Below are 13,373 nucleotides of genomic sequence, written 5' to 3' on the forward strand. Positions count from 1 at the left end.
AGGGGGAACAACGTTTCAGACAAAACAACTTACATACACTAACACAACATTAAACAAAACTATAAACCCACATACAGTACAACAATTACATATTACGTTAAAAACACGAAAGTCTTGACTAAAAAACAGCTGTCCTAAAGACAATTACACCCTTCTATGCTATATACATTGACCAAGTATTTAAACTCCACCCACGAAACTAGATCATCACATTTTAAAATGATGCTCGTTATCGAAGTAGATCAGTGATAGGGATGAATGAAATACTGCATTGTCTATGATAAAATAAACTGAAGTCTAAAAACAACATTGATATGGAACTATTCAGGCCTTTTGTTGGACATGTATTTAGAAGATAAATACACAATGCAGAGGATGAGAGGTCAATATAGTACTAAAGGTCAAGAGGACTAAAAGTCAATAGAGTACTAACGATCAATGGAAATAGTGTTATTTTCTGTAATAGGAATTAAAGACCAATGGGTCAGAGACATGGGAGGAATTTCAGTCTGTAGCTACATGGCAAATTCTCATTGGTATACATTGAGCCTGAAATCGGATACTTGTTACTTGGCCATTGGCACAGTTTAATTGCAAGGAATTCTAATTGGTCAACCACAGGCTAGAGCTGGGTTATAAAACTACATCCTGTCCCTTTGTTCTGTGGAGAGAATCACTGAGGACACGGGAGAATGAACATCGACCTTTCAGCATAACATCTATGATTTGTCCTCCTCTTTGAATAAACCAATTGTTCTCCCCCTGATATGCTTAAGGGCCTGTGTTATTGAAGAGTAACAACTGCTAACAGACAGAAATGTCTGGTTTCGTCTTGTGTTACTGATAAGGTGTGTGTGCATGTGAGCATGCATTATGAGCTGTCATTTTCCTGAAACCCAAGCCCTTCGTTGGTGGTAGCCTGTTTGAGGGGGGTGCGTCAAAGGGAGTAGGAGGAGGAGGCGGAAGAAAGGACAAGTCAGGTCAGCTTACAGACTGAAACCTGACATCCAAAGATAACACCATGAGTCAATGAGTCTACTCATTTGCCTGTGTCGTGTCGATCTCATTAACCCAGTAATGTGTTCCTCCTGTTGCAAGGCAATTTCCTCAAAACACAGTCCGTCACCACACAACACACAATGTCGAAAACCACACACACATGTTATCAGGAACACAGAAGAGCTTGATTGTGTTTAACAAAAGGCCTGAATCCTTCCTTATCAAGAACAAACCAGTAGGATGAAAAGACACACACCGGTGGGTACAGGGTGATAACTGGGGAACCAGAACAATCGTGGAAACGTGGAAAGAGGAAGAGGCGGCAACATGAAACTAAGTTGTACTCACAGCGATAGTGGTGGCAAATGTTAGTTTCTGTAGCTCTGACTGATAGGCCGAGCAGGCAGTACAGTTAGGGTTTCTCAGTGTGCTGTTGATGCGGTCTCTGACAGAGCTAACATTAGCCTGGACCACAGATACATCAGACCGGACCTGGGTTAGAGTAGAGTCTAACCTCACCAGCAGGACACTGGTACGGTTCACCACTAGGATACAAATACAACATACACACATTTTAAAATGTCAGAAGACTTTAAAAAGCACTTTGTTAAACAATTAATGTAGATAATTCAAATGAACCTCTATCAGAAGAGGAATATACACACAAACACCACACACAAGCGCACACACATAGAAAACCCTGTTAGAATATCAGAAGAGGAATATACACACACACACAAAAACACACACACAGGATGGAGTTGTACCATTGGCTATATCTCTGACAGACTGCAGGGAAGGTTTCAGGGGGCCCTCTAGCCTTCTCTGGATCTCCTTGCCCAGCAGATTACCTATATCTGGGAGTGAGAGAGAAGGTAGATATGTATGTCATTGGTGTTTCGCAAATTGTGAATGGCAGCTAGTCACTACTGGGTCAAAACGACAATTGGCATTACAGTTGTTTCAGTGTGTTTGTACTTTGCAGAACGTGTGATGCATTATGTGACTAGAAGCTCGGGTACTCACTATTGAGGCTTCTGGTGACTTCATCCACTGTCTCATTGCTCCCTACCAGCACACTATCAATTTGCTGAGCAGAGATAGAAGACACACACACTTAGACACAGGAGAGACAACATAAAATTGAGGAGACTCTCTCAAGCACATTCTGAACACAAAACTGAAACTTCAAAGCCACTACCGACAGCCAAAATGAATGATTGACATGTTCTAACAACACAACCTGCCCTACCATTAACCTATCCTTCTCTCTCCATTCTTTCCCTCTCTCTTTCTCCCTCTTCCCCCCTTCTTCCTCTCTCTTTCTCCCTCTTCCCCCTTCTTCCTCTCTCTTTCTCCCTCTTCCCCCCTTCTTCCCCCAGTCTTGCCACCTTTCTCCCTTTCTCTCTCCTGCCTTCTTCTCCCTCTCTTCCCCCGGCGTCCCTCTCCCTCGGTTGTACCAGATAAAAGTGTTGACAGTGCAAGCCTGACCGTCAGTTAACCATTAAGGTGAATGGGCGACTAATGGTGTGACAGAGGGTCCTACCCCCAAGACATGCTAACCTCTCACCATTGTAAATAACAGGGGTGGTTAGCATGTTTTGGGGGTATGATGTTTGACCCACTGTTTTTAAAATCACTCGTCATTATTCACAATTCATTTAGGATGATCCGTAACCATGGTATCATCCACGTTAATGTAGAAGTGTTTAGAAACATATTATATTCTTATTTCCAGTGAAATAGACTCCAAAATAACAATGCAATATTTACCATTGATTTCTAATGGGCACTAAATAATCTGAAACACAACCAAAACGAACTACAAATGCATACGGCAAGTTTGTAGAGTCACGCTTGATGTAGTCATTGCGTCCTAGGTACATGGGGCCAAAATTTTAACCTGTGACAACTTGATTCATAATAATCTTTAGGGGTGTCAATAAATTTGACCCCTAACCTTCTTGAGAAAAAAAACATATCACTTGTTAAACAAAAACTCTTTCTCTGAGCAATTGTATTAGTATAAAACAATGTAATTTCTCCCCCAAAGAAATTGCATACCAAGGGCAGCTGAGGGAGGACAACTCATAATAATGGGTGGAACAGAGTGAATGGAATGGTATCAAGCACATAGAAAACATGTTTGATTTGTTCAATACCATTCTATTTATTCCTTCCAGCCATTACCATGAGCCCGTCCTCCCCAATTAAGGTGCCACTTGCTGCCTGTAAGAGCATACTCCATAGCTCCGGTATTTGAATGATTTATTTTATTGTCATTCTTGCTCATCTTTATCAATGGTGTCAATCATTTCAGACCCCACTGTTTATCTATAAAACTGTATTGACATGTCTATAATGTTTTCGAAACTAAACTGGTCTTCCTTCTTCATTTATTACTTAGGTTTTCTACTCCCTTCTGAAAATCACAGGTAAGTCCTCTCTCACACGCACACACCTGTGGGACAGCAGTGAGGTAGGTTTGGAGGTTGTCAAGTGTATTGTTGAGTTCTACAGAGCTGTCCTCGACACTCCCTTTCAGAAACTGGTTGCTGAAGAACATGCAGATGTTCCCTGAACTACACAAACAATGCACAGAAAAGTTGTTCATTGTTTCACTTCATATCAAAAATGTTCCGGTTTTTTTTCTTATCCAAAGGCTTAAAATATGCGCACACACTTACAGTATGACTAGCGTGGTGAGTAACGTAGCCCAGTAGAATCCTCTCCTGTGACAGTGGACAGCTTTAGTCTGCTTCTGGTACATGTGTCCTCCACAGTGTCCACAGCAGCGACAGCAGGCCAGGCAGAACCCCACCAGGGGCATCAGGATAATGTACACGATCCCTATAGCAGCACACACTAGGAAACCAACTTCATAGAGAAGGACCTGAGGAGATTCACACACAGTTAACATACACAGACACACACACACACACACATTAACATAAACACACAGATACACTGGTAGAATATATAGGATTATGAGCACAGTGTAAATAAGAAGAAGAAATGTTGGCTGATTCAACATTGGTGAAGAGAAGGATGGTGACACTTTGCTCAAATATATTAACGTTGCACATTACTGTGTAGTGTTAGCGTACTTTACACTGTCATCTACTACTCATGCAATACTATGAAAACCGAATGACCAGAAATATTCATTAGACCAATCTTCTATCTTTAACAATGAAGAGTCATTGTTGTTCGATGTGACGTCACACTCTGTCAAATATCACTAGACAATAGATTGACTGTGATGTGGACAGGAGTCTTACGCGCATCTGTTCTCACCTCTTTAATGGTCTTGTCATCATTGTATATATTGCCATTTTCCTCCAATAATTTCACCAGCAAATCTAAGAGAGAGAGAGACGGAGAGGGAGAGAGAGAGAGAGAAAAAAAGAAGAAGACGGAGGATCTGGATAAGCACTACACAATACGTACATATGTAAGGGTCTTGAAATCATACGGCATATGAAAGCAATTATGAAAACGTACAGTTATGATATAACTATTGTTCCCTGAAGGGAATGAGGTATAACATACTATGGGGAGTCAACAACTAATCATATTCACCTGAAGAACTGAAATCCCGCCAAACGGATGCCAAGCCCGCCCTCGGAAGTCCCGCCTTCCTGACTATAATACTGGGGGTCGCACACATTTCCTCAATTAAGTACCGCTCTTCAGCGAGCCCAATTCCACTGTAGGTGCGGATTGATTGTATGTTCCCATAGTATGTTATACCTCGTTCCCTCCTTCAGGGAATAGTAGTTATATTCATAACTGTACGTTCCTTTTCCGTTGTCACTCTGTATAACATACTATGGAAACATACAATCACTCCCCAAGGCTAGCACGCCTATGACAGCCCATGCACACACAGGAGGGGAGGGGAGGGGAGAGGGGCGCATGTGACAAATGCGCATGTGGCGCAGGTGACAAATAAAATTTGATTTGAGACCCTGGGGTAGAACTGACAATACCTACATGACACGTCGAGATGGCTCCCACATAAGCTTCAAATGTATAAAAAGAAAAGGCCCTGCTCAAAAAGCTCTTGGAAGGACATCAAAATGTCCACCAAAGAGCTCTGAAAAGGAGAATCTCCTTTAATCTGACATCAAATCTCAAACGCACGCCACTTATATGTTATACAACCGTCTTGTAGAGGGCGCACGGGCCGAGTGTATGGACATAATCACATTCGAGATTAGCCATCAAATTCAACCTTTCAGGGGCCAAACCCACAGATCCATATCTGCGGCCGTGGGTAACAAATTCTCACTTGCGACTGGGACAATAGATCCCAACGACACAGAACCCTTCATGGATCCCTGTCCAACAGACAGATGGATGATCTCTGGGAATCAAGGTTGCTCGGGCCAACGGGGTTGCCACCAGAATCAACACCAGACCCTCCTGATGGACCCTCTCCACATGGGCATGAATCAGGCCCAGCAGAGGAACGCATAGAGCAGGGTCCGAGGCCACTGACACGCCAAAGCATCTGTTTCCAAACGGGAGCACCCATAACCGTCATTGAGCAGAACAAATGACAATGCACATTTTTCCAGCGATCTGGGAAAGAGGGGTGCAGTCTCCACTCCCCCTTGGAAAGTAGAACTGCCCCATGTTGAGAGATCTGGGAAGATACATCGCCCTGAGTGACAGAAAATGCGCACCGCTTCATACGAGCGTCCCCCTACTGCCTATTGATGTACGCCACCGCCAGCCTGTTGTCGGATATTACCAACACATTCTGTCCCTCCAACATTGGAAGGAAATGCCTCAGGGCTAGCAAACAGTCAGTAGCTCTAGGTAATTGATATGCAGTGCCCTTTGCGCTGTTGACCAAATCCCTATTTTTGAATAGCCCACACAAAGCGCTCCCCATCCCAGTAAAGATGCATCTGTCGTGATCAACATGCAGCACACTACCCGGGCCCATGAGAACCCCTTGCAACGACAAACACGGGTCCCTCCATGGAGTCAACTCCCTTAGGCATGACGGTTATATCTTGAGCAATCAATGGCAGTAGCGAGATGTGTCCAGACGCGTAGCAATCACTTAGCGCCTCAACAGACGCCTCAACAGAAGTCCTCGAGGCACCACAGCTTTCATAGAGGCCATCAGACCCAATAACCGCAGGCACAAGCGAAAAGGCGCAGAGTGCCCCAGCTGAAACCGTGCCGGACAGAGCCGGAATGCGACCCTCCTTTGTTGGGACAATAAACACCGGATTCAGAACCGTGTCCAGAATGAGACCCAGACACTGAAAGCACTGAGCCGGAGTCAAACAACTGTTCTTGTAATCCACTTTGCACCACAGACTTAATATGGGAAACCAGCGTGGCAGGGTGGAGCTCCACCTGTTCCCTCGACTCCGCTATGACCAGCCAGTCATCCAGATAGGCCAATACTCTGATCCGCTGGCACTGCACCGGTGCCAACGTCGCCTCCACTGCCATAGAAAAGGTGCAGAGCGATCGGGAGAGTCCGAAAGGCAGGACCAGAAACTCGTAGGCCACACCCTCGAAATGAAACCTCTTGAAATGAAACCTTCTGTGGGGAGGATGTGTAGCCACATGAAAAACGCTGGGACACACCGACTGCAATAGCCAGCGAAGTATTAGCATTTTGAAATTGCAAACCTTGAGGTGATTTGTTTAAAAACACGCAAGTCCAGGATGGGACTCAACGTTCCATCGCTCTTGGGAACTGACACGGGGACCAGCCGAATAGACTGCTTTTGAAGGAGAGAGGAAATCTCCTCTCTCAAGCCAGGCGCTAGGACCTCGGAGACCATTGACATAATGACATCAAGAAAAGGAGGACGCACAGCGAACTACAGACTGTAACCCCTTGTCACCATCCTCATCGCCCATGGTGAAACTGTGCATGCCAGCCACTGGACGGAGCACGCTGCCAGTCTCCCATGCATTGTCTCCTGAACGGGCAGAGCACCACCCAGAGAACTGGGATTTTTTTTTTTAATTGTCATGCTTGTTTTAATATCCACTACTTGACAACCGTGTGTCTGAACTAGGGGAAGGAACTGTTTATTATACCCACAACTGGATGAGACCTCACTCTTGATACCCAATAAACACAGAGGAACTTTTGTAGAAACAATGCGCTTTCTTGCTACTGCTGTTCTGATACCCAGCCCACACCGGGTTTGGGGGACTTTGCAAACCAGTAACTTGTCCCCGTTGACTGAGCCACTTGGGAGCACTATTGCCCTTGTTGGTGAAACTGGCTCATCCAAATACATCCTCCTGTCCCTGTCAGGAATCCAGGACAATGTCAAGCAGAGGTGGTGGTGAACCCATACTTCTCACCATAGCCACGATAGTACAGCAGGACGGACGCAGTACAAAATCAACAGCAGCACGGATTTCATCGAGAAGCTCTGAAACCGACTTCCGACTCTGTGGTCTTATTCAGCTCCTGTAGCAAATCAATATAATACATCAGCAGCATTGTGACCACATTCAATGACCGGGCCGCCACACCCTCAGTGAAGTACACTTTGTCCAGCTGATCCGTAGAGAACCAGTACTATGTATTCATCGTGCTAGGATTAGCCCTCTTTGTAGCCTCTGGAGCTAAGTAACTTGCCAGCTTTCCATCCATCCATCCAGTGTTATAGTGGAGGGATTGTGCGTTCCTGGTGGAAGGATTGTGCGTTCCTGGTGGAGGGATTGTGCGTTCCTGGTGGAGGGATTGTGCGTTCCTGGTGTAACTCGGGCAGTTGTTGTTGCGGTTGTTCGGATGTACCGATCCTGTGCAGGTGTTGTTACACATGGTCTGCCACTGCGAGGACAATCAGCTGTCCTTCATGTCTCCCTGTAGCGCTGTCTTAGGCATCTCACAGTACAGACATTGCAATGTATTGCCCTGGCCACATCTGCAGTCCTCATGCCTCCTTGCAGCATGCCTAAGGCACGTTCACGCAGATGAGCAGGGACCCTGGGCATCTTTCTTTTGGTGTTTTTCAGAGTCAGTAGAAAGGCCTCTCTAGTGTCCTACGTTTTCATAACTCTGACCTTAATTGCCTACTTGAACAAGCATGGGAAACAGTGTTTAAACCCTATACAAATGAAGATCTGTGAAGCTATTTGGATTTTCACTAATTATCTTTGAAAGACAGGGTCCTGATAAATGGAAGTTTCTTTTTTCTAAACATCTTCTGGCGTGTTCATGTGAGAGGATCAGAGTTTACACTTTCACAAGGCTGAATGGAGATCAGGCGTCACATTTTTACATCAACCCTCTGATCTCTCCCACCCGCATTCCCTCCCTCTCTTCGTTCATTCCTCCTTCACCCTCTCTCCAACTCTCTCTCTGACAACAGTGAGATAGGGAATCAAACTTACCCGTATGTTATTTAGATGTAACCTAACCTAAGGATCATGAAACCATGGGTAACCATACCGGTGTTGTAAGACCTGAGCCAACCACACATTAAAGAACTGCTTGTCCACCATTGTCTTGTCTAACCCTGGTAGTTATGATTATTGTTCATACACCAACGGCTGGCATTCTGGAGAGAAACCTGAGAGGAGATATATCACTGTCTAGTTGGGAAGGAGGACATTCTGCTTTTTCACATTCTCTCTCTAATTCTGAATTTCTCGCTCCCTCTTTCTGTCTCTCTCTCACACAGAGGCCACTCACAGTCTAGTGAATGCTGACAGACTATATAAGTTGCATTGAATTGTGAAAACTGTTACAGAGTAACAACGAGGTGTGAACCACTTTTTTTTTTTAAATGAATAAAACGCACAAGAAATCAATTCGAACAGAGAGTGGATCAGTCCGTATTTACAGTTGGGTTCAGAAATGTAAAGTTCTTAAAATGTTAAATTACTGCTCATTGCCTGGCACATAATAACAGACAAATGTCAGTGTTCTCAACAAACATAAAACCAAAACTGGGCAAACAAGGGTTGAAATACTAAGCAGCAATAATAACTCCAATCCTGATTGGATAGAAGACATGATCAGAGAGACTATCGCTATCCAATCCGTGCATAGCAACCTGAGAGCTCTCTGATCTAAGACGAGTTTCACCTGGGCAAAGGTCAATGACTGATTAACTTGTGTGTGTGTGTGTGTGTGTATATATATACCTGAGGGACCGTCGCTGTTGTTTGTCAAACAGAATCAATAATGGCTCTAACAAGGAGGCAATAGATAAACTGAGCCAGCTCTGACATCATAGTGAAATGTACTGTCGTGACAAGGGAGATGGACAATCAGATTCTGTCAGTGAGACAAACTACAGTGGAGTATTGTCCACAGGCCTACGCTGTTACTCTGCTCTGTGGTTTCTGGGGTAACCATATGTGTATGAGTCACTCACTAAATAAAAATACAAGGAAACACACCATCTACAAAATACTTTCATCTGACTACAGTAGTTAACCATTGACAGCCTGACCCACAACACACCAAAGGCATTCCCATGAACGCACTTACTGGCTAACGGCGTCGCCAGTTTCTATGGTTAAATAGTGCTGGTTGGCTCTAATGTTTAACCTCATCACATCACTATAGGCACACATGCTCATATCTTGGGGGAGAGTTAGGAGTGAAGCAAACAGTGCATTTCCTGATGGAAACTAATCTCAGTTAACCTAGAAATAAAATATTGCCTAATGTTTACGTAGTCTGTTCACAAGAGATTAGTTGGCAACAGAAGAAAAATTATAATACAATTCCCCTATAGCTCTATACCATTTTCACTCTGCAAATTGGAGGAAGCCCATGTATTTGTATGGGATGTACATAGTGGCTACACACAACTGGCTAGGTCAATATGAGGTCAGTATGATATATAGACTGCTGTAGAAAAGGAGCGCTGTCAGACTAGGCTATGTCCAAAATGGCACAATATTCCCTTTATAGTGCACTTGTTTTGTTTTTGACTATGGCACCCTGCTCCCTTTGTATACTGTAGTACACTACTTTTTACCAGACAAATTCAGCCCTAGACTGACCTTTGGGGAAGGGGTTGGGCTGGACGGTGTGGAGGAAGGACTGGACCACCCCGGACATGAAGCCTGTGTCTGCTCCTGGGACTGACTGGTACTGGGGCTGGCTCAGGTTCAAGGGAGTGACTCCCGTAGGACAGGAGTCAGCAGGAGGCTGGGCCAAGCTGGAACCCAGGAACAGTGCCCCAATCCAGGCCAACACCGCCCCGATGCAGCCCCCCAACCTCCAAACTCTCCTATATGCTCCCATCACTGCAGCTGGAGACAGGGCCGGAGGGTGTGCTAGGGTAAGGATGGAGAAATTTGTGTGGAGCAATCAACTTATGGCACAATCTCAGTATTGCTGGGCCTGCAAACGCACAGAGCAGAGAGAGACTGGGGTGAGGGTGGAAACACACACGGATACAGAGGAGAAAGCCAAGAAAAACACAGAAGTAATGAGATTGTTGTGAAAAAGTGCAGGCACTGGAAAGGAAACGTATTGTATAGTAAAGTATTGTATAGTAAAGTATTGTATAATAAAGTATTGTATAGTAAAGTATTGTATAATAAAGTATTGTATAGTAAAGTATTGTATAGTAAAGTATTGTATAGTAAAGTATTGTATAGTAAAGTATTGTATAATAAAGTATTGTATAGCAATTGTAAGAAATCCTGCCTTGAAGGAAACCATAAACGTGATAACAAGGGAAACGTTCTTCTGTTCATGTGTAAAGCACTTCCCTAATAATCTGTAAACATTTGGCACAACATCTTTCTAGAGACCATATGTCTATCTTAGGCTCTACCATAGTACATGCCATTTCGCAGACGGGTCGTTCTTGAATTGTGGTGGCATTTGTGTCCCTTGCCTATGCAACCATGAAAAACACATTAAAATGACGTTTTTGTTTATATTGAACATATCAATGATATCAATATATCAATGATAAAACATACTGCAAAACTTTGTTTACGCATTGTTTAAAGTACTTAGGGTTAGAATATTGGCTTGTACCAGTAGTGACGTGTAGAATTGTAGAGAGATGTTTTGGGGATTTAGAGACATCTATTATTTTGAATGCTAGAAAGTGAAAAAAAAAGTATTTAGTATATTGTATAGATCAATAAAAACGAAGGCGGCTATTACAATACCAATTTTTTACTAGTATAATGTCTGTCCCCCAGTTCTATGTCATTGGTGTTACCACCTTGAAAATCATTCCCTCCGATAGCAAACTGTTATCGGGGGAAGGGTCGATTTTAAAGAAAATTATTTTCTAATCACACCCTTTTAGTAGGTCATAAATTTGAGGATTCCATTTATAATTTGGTGTCTAAATGTGTCACTTGAATGTGAAAAAGCACTTGATGTTACTCAATTTAAATTAAGGGAAATTATTACATTGTGAACAAAATTATTAATCATATTGCTTAAGTAAATGATTTTCAAACGGTTAATGACCTTCGATTTGCGCATCTGTGGCCTCCGTTTAAGAAAATCCTCAATAACCTCCAATTTTTGTTCATTGGTGTTACCATCAGGGTAGGGTAGCCTAGTGGTTAGAGCATTGGACTAGTATCCGGAAGGTTGCAAGTTCAAACCCCCGAGCTGACAAGGTACAAATCTGTCGTTCTGCCCCTGAACAGGCAGTTAACCCACTGTTCCTAGGCCGTCATTGAAAATAAGAATTTGTTCTTAACTGACTTGCCTAGTTAAATAAAAAAAATCATTGGTGGCACAATATTATCATAATGGTCAAAATTATTCAAAGTCATTAACCCCTTACACTTGTGGAAATTTGTCTAGTGCATATGAATAGGGCCAAATTGAAATGTTTTTTTTTAAAGAAGAACTCTAAAAAGCATATGCATGGTAGCAATTAAAAGAGAACACTGAAGATTACGGGGAAATTGTCCAACTAAAGGCGAGGACACAACAGTTCACCTGACAAGACTGAATCCAAACATTACACTACGATTTTATGTGCATTTTACATTTATTGTCATTTTCACAGCATTTGTCAATAATGAAATCTGAAAATACTCTGGAAACATTCAGTAACATAATATTATTAATTGGAATTTGAGAAATTGCAAGCTAAAAAAAAAAAAAAGATTACAATGGTTTGAATGAGAGGTTTAACTGTTGTCTCTAAGTGGCCAAACACCTTTCCAAACTGTGCACAGTTAAGTCATTTAAATGTACTTGTATGACAGAAGGAAAGAGCCTTTAACTATAAAGTGCTATTTATTTATTTTTATCTCTCCTAGCTTTAACATTGAGGAACTGTAGCAAGTTTTTTGTTTGGAAAACAGCCCTGCGTCCCACGTCACACAATTACTGTTGTTGTTTACGCAATCCCAAAACCTTCCAATATAAATCACAATTTGGGTCAGGTGGGCATAATTTGAAAGCTTATTCTAATGCCAACATGGCTAGCTAAATTATAGAATACGATATTGCAGTGTTAGGCTTTCAAAAGGCACTTCAGACAAACATATTGTAATTTTGGTGCGCATAGAATGGAGTTTTGAGTGCATTCAATTGAGTGTTCCGAGGCAAGTTTTCTTCACCATACTACAAACATAGGCTCGTTATTTTCAGGACAACCCAGGTTATAACGCATGTCCTCCTTGTATCTGTGGATCAAATATAGCAAGACATGTTTTCAAATATGAAATGCAAATTTGGACTCGTGGGTGTGTGGTTTGCTTGTATGACAACAAAGTGGTATTTATTTAAATCCTCAACGCCTCATCTTTAAGAACACAGGCTTCTCTCGATTTACAGCATTTCCCTGACTCGGACAACAACAAATGTGCAAAAGTGGCCCAATTAGCGGGAGGGGTGAGGGCATCTTGTTGTTGTGTTCTGTGTTCAAGTTAACGGCTATTAGTCAAAACTAATGAAGCGCTGTGGTGGAGAACCTGAGCTCTGACATCACGTATAGCATGTTACTGTACACCCACTGCGTTCAAATGTAGTAGTTTATCAATGACAAAATCTTCCATTTTCAACCCCTATATGGGATGACAGAGGCTGTGAGTGGAAAGAGCTACGGTGCCACATTAGTTTATTTAGAATAGGAAGCTGTACCTAGATTTGTAAATTCTTTACACATTTCCGTTACCAAATGACACCACAATTCAAGAACGACCCAGATGCATTTACAGTAACGCGTGCATACATTTAACTTACGGGTGGGTCCCGGGAATCGAAACCACGCCATGCTCTACCAACTGAGCTACCACTGATAAGGTTATCAAAGTCTTTAAAGACCTGAGTTTTGATCAATTAACCACCAACACATAATACATTACTTGAATCTTGCAATTCCACATCCTCTTCCTAAATCAATAAAGATGATACACATAAAACTCTG

General features: G+C 42.8%; 1 protein-coding gene across 6 annotated transcripts in view; it reads right to left on the reverse strand.

Moving 5' to 3' along the window:
- Window positions 1-13,373, reverse strand: part of LOC112252765 (prominin-1-A) — a 38,541-nt gene that overhangs the window by 13,526 nt on the left and 11,642 nt on the right. For 3 of the 6 annotated variants that reach the window (XM_042323448.1, XM_024424314.2, XM_024424315.2), the window contains 7 exons: window positions 10,015-10,357; window positions 4,297-4,361; window positions 3,687-3,892; window positions 3,461-3,581; window positions 2,026-2,089; window positions 1,767-1,856; window positions 1,348-1,544 (listed from right to left, as the gene is read on the reverse strand). In XM_042323448.1, coding sequence (XP_042179382.1) covers window positions 1,348-1,544; window positions 1,767-1,856; window positions 2,026-2,089; window positions 3,461-3,581; window positions 3,687-3,892; window positions 4,297-4,361; window positions 10,015-10,258 — 987 coding nt within the window. In that variant the 5' untranslated portion in view covers window positions 10,259-10,357. The remainder of the gene's footprint in view (window positions 1-1,347; window positions 1,545-1,766; window positions 1,857-2,025; window positions 2,090-3,460; window positions 3,582-3,686; window positions 3,893-4,296; window positions 4,362-10,014; window positions 10,358-13,373) is intronic. The other 3 variants (XM_042323449.1, XM_042323447.1, XM_024424316.2) reach the window with 2 other exon arrangements.

The sequence above is a fragment of the Oncorhynchus tshawytscha genome, linkage group LG06 (genome assembly GCF_018296145.1).
Source record: "Oncorhynchus tshawytscha isolate Ot180627B linkage group LG06, Otsh_v2.0, whole genome shotgun sequence".
Taxonomy (NCBI): Eukaryota; Metazoa; Chordata; class Actinopteri; order Salmoniformes; family Salmonidae; genus Oncorhynchus; species Oncorhynchus tshawytscha.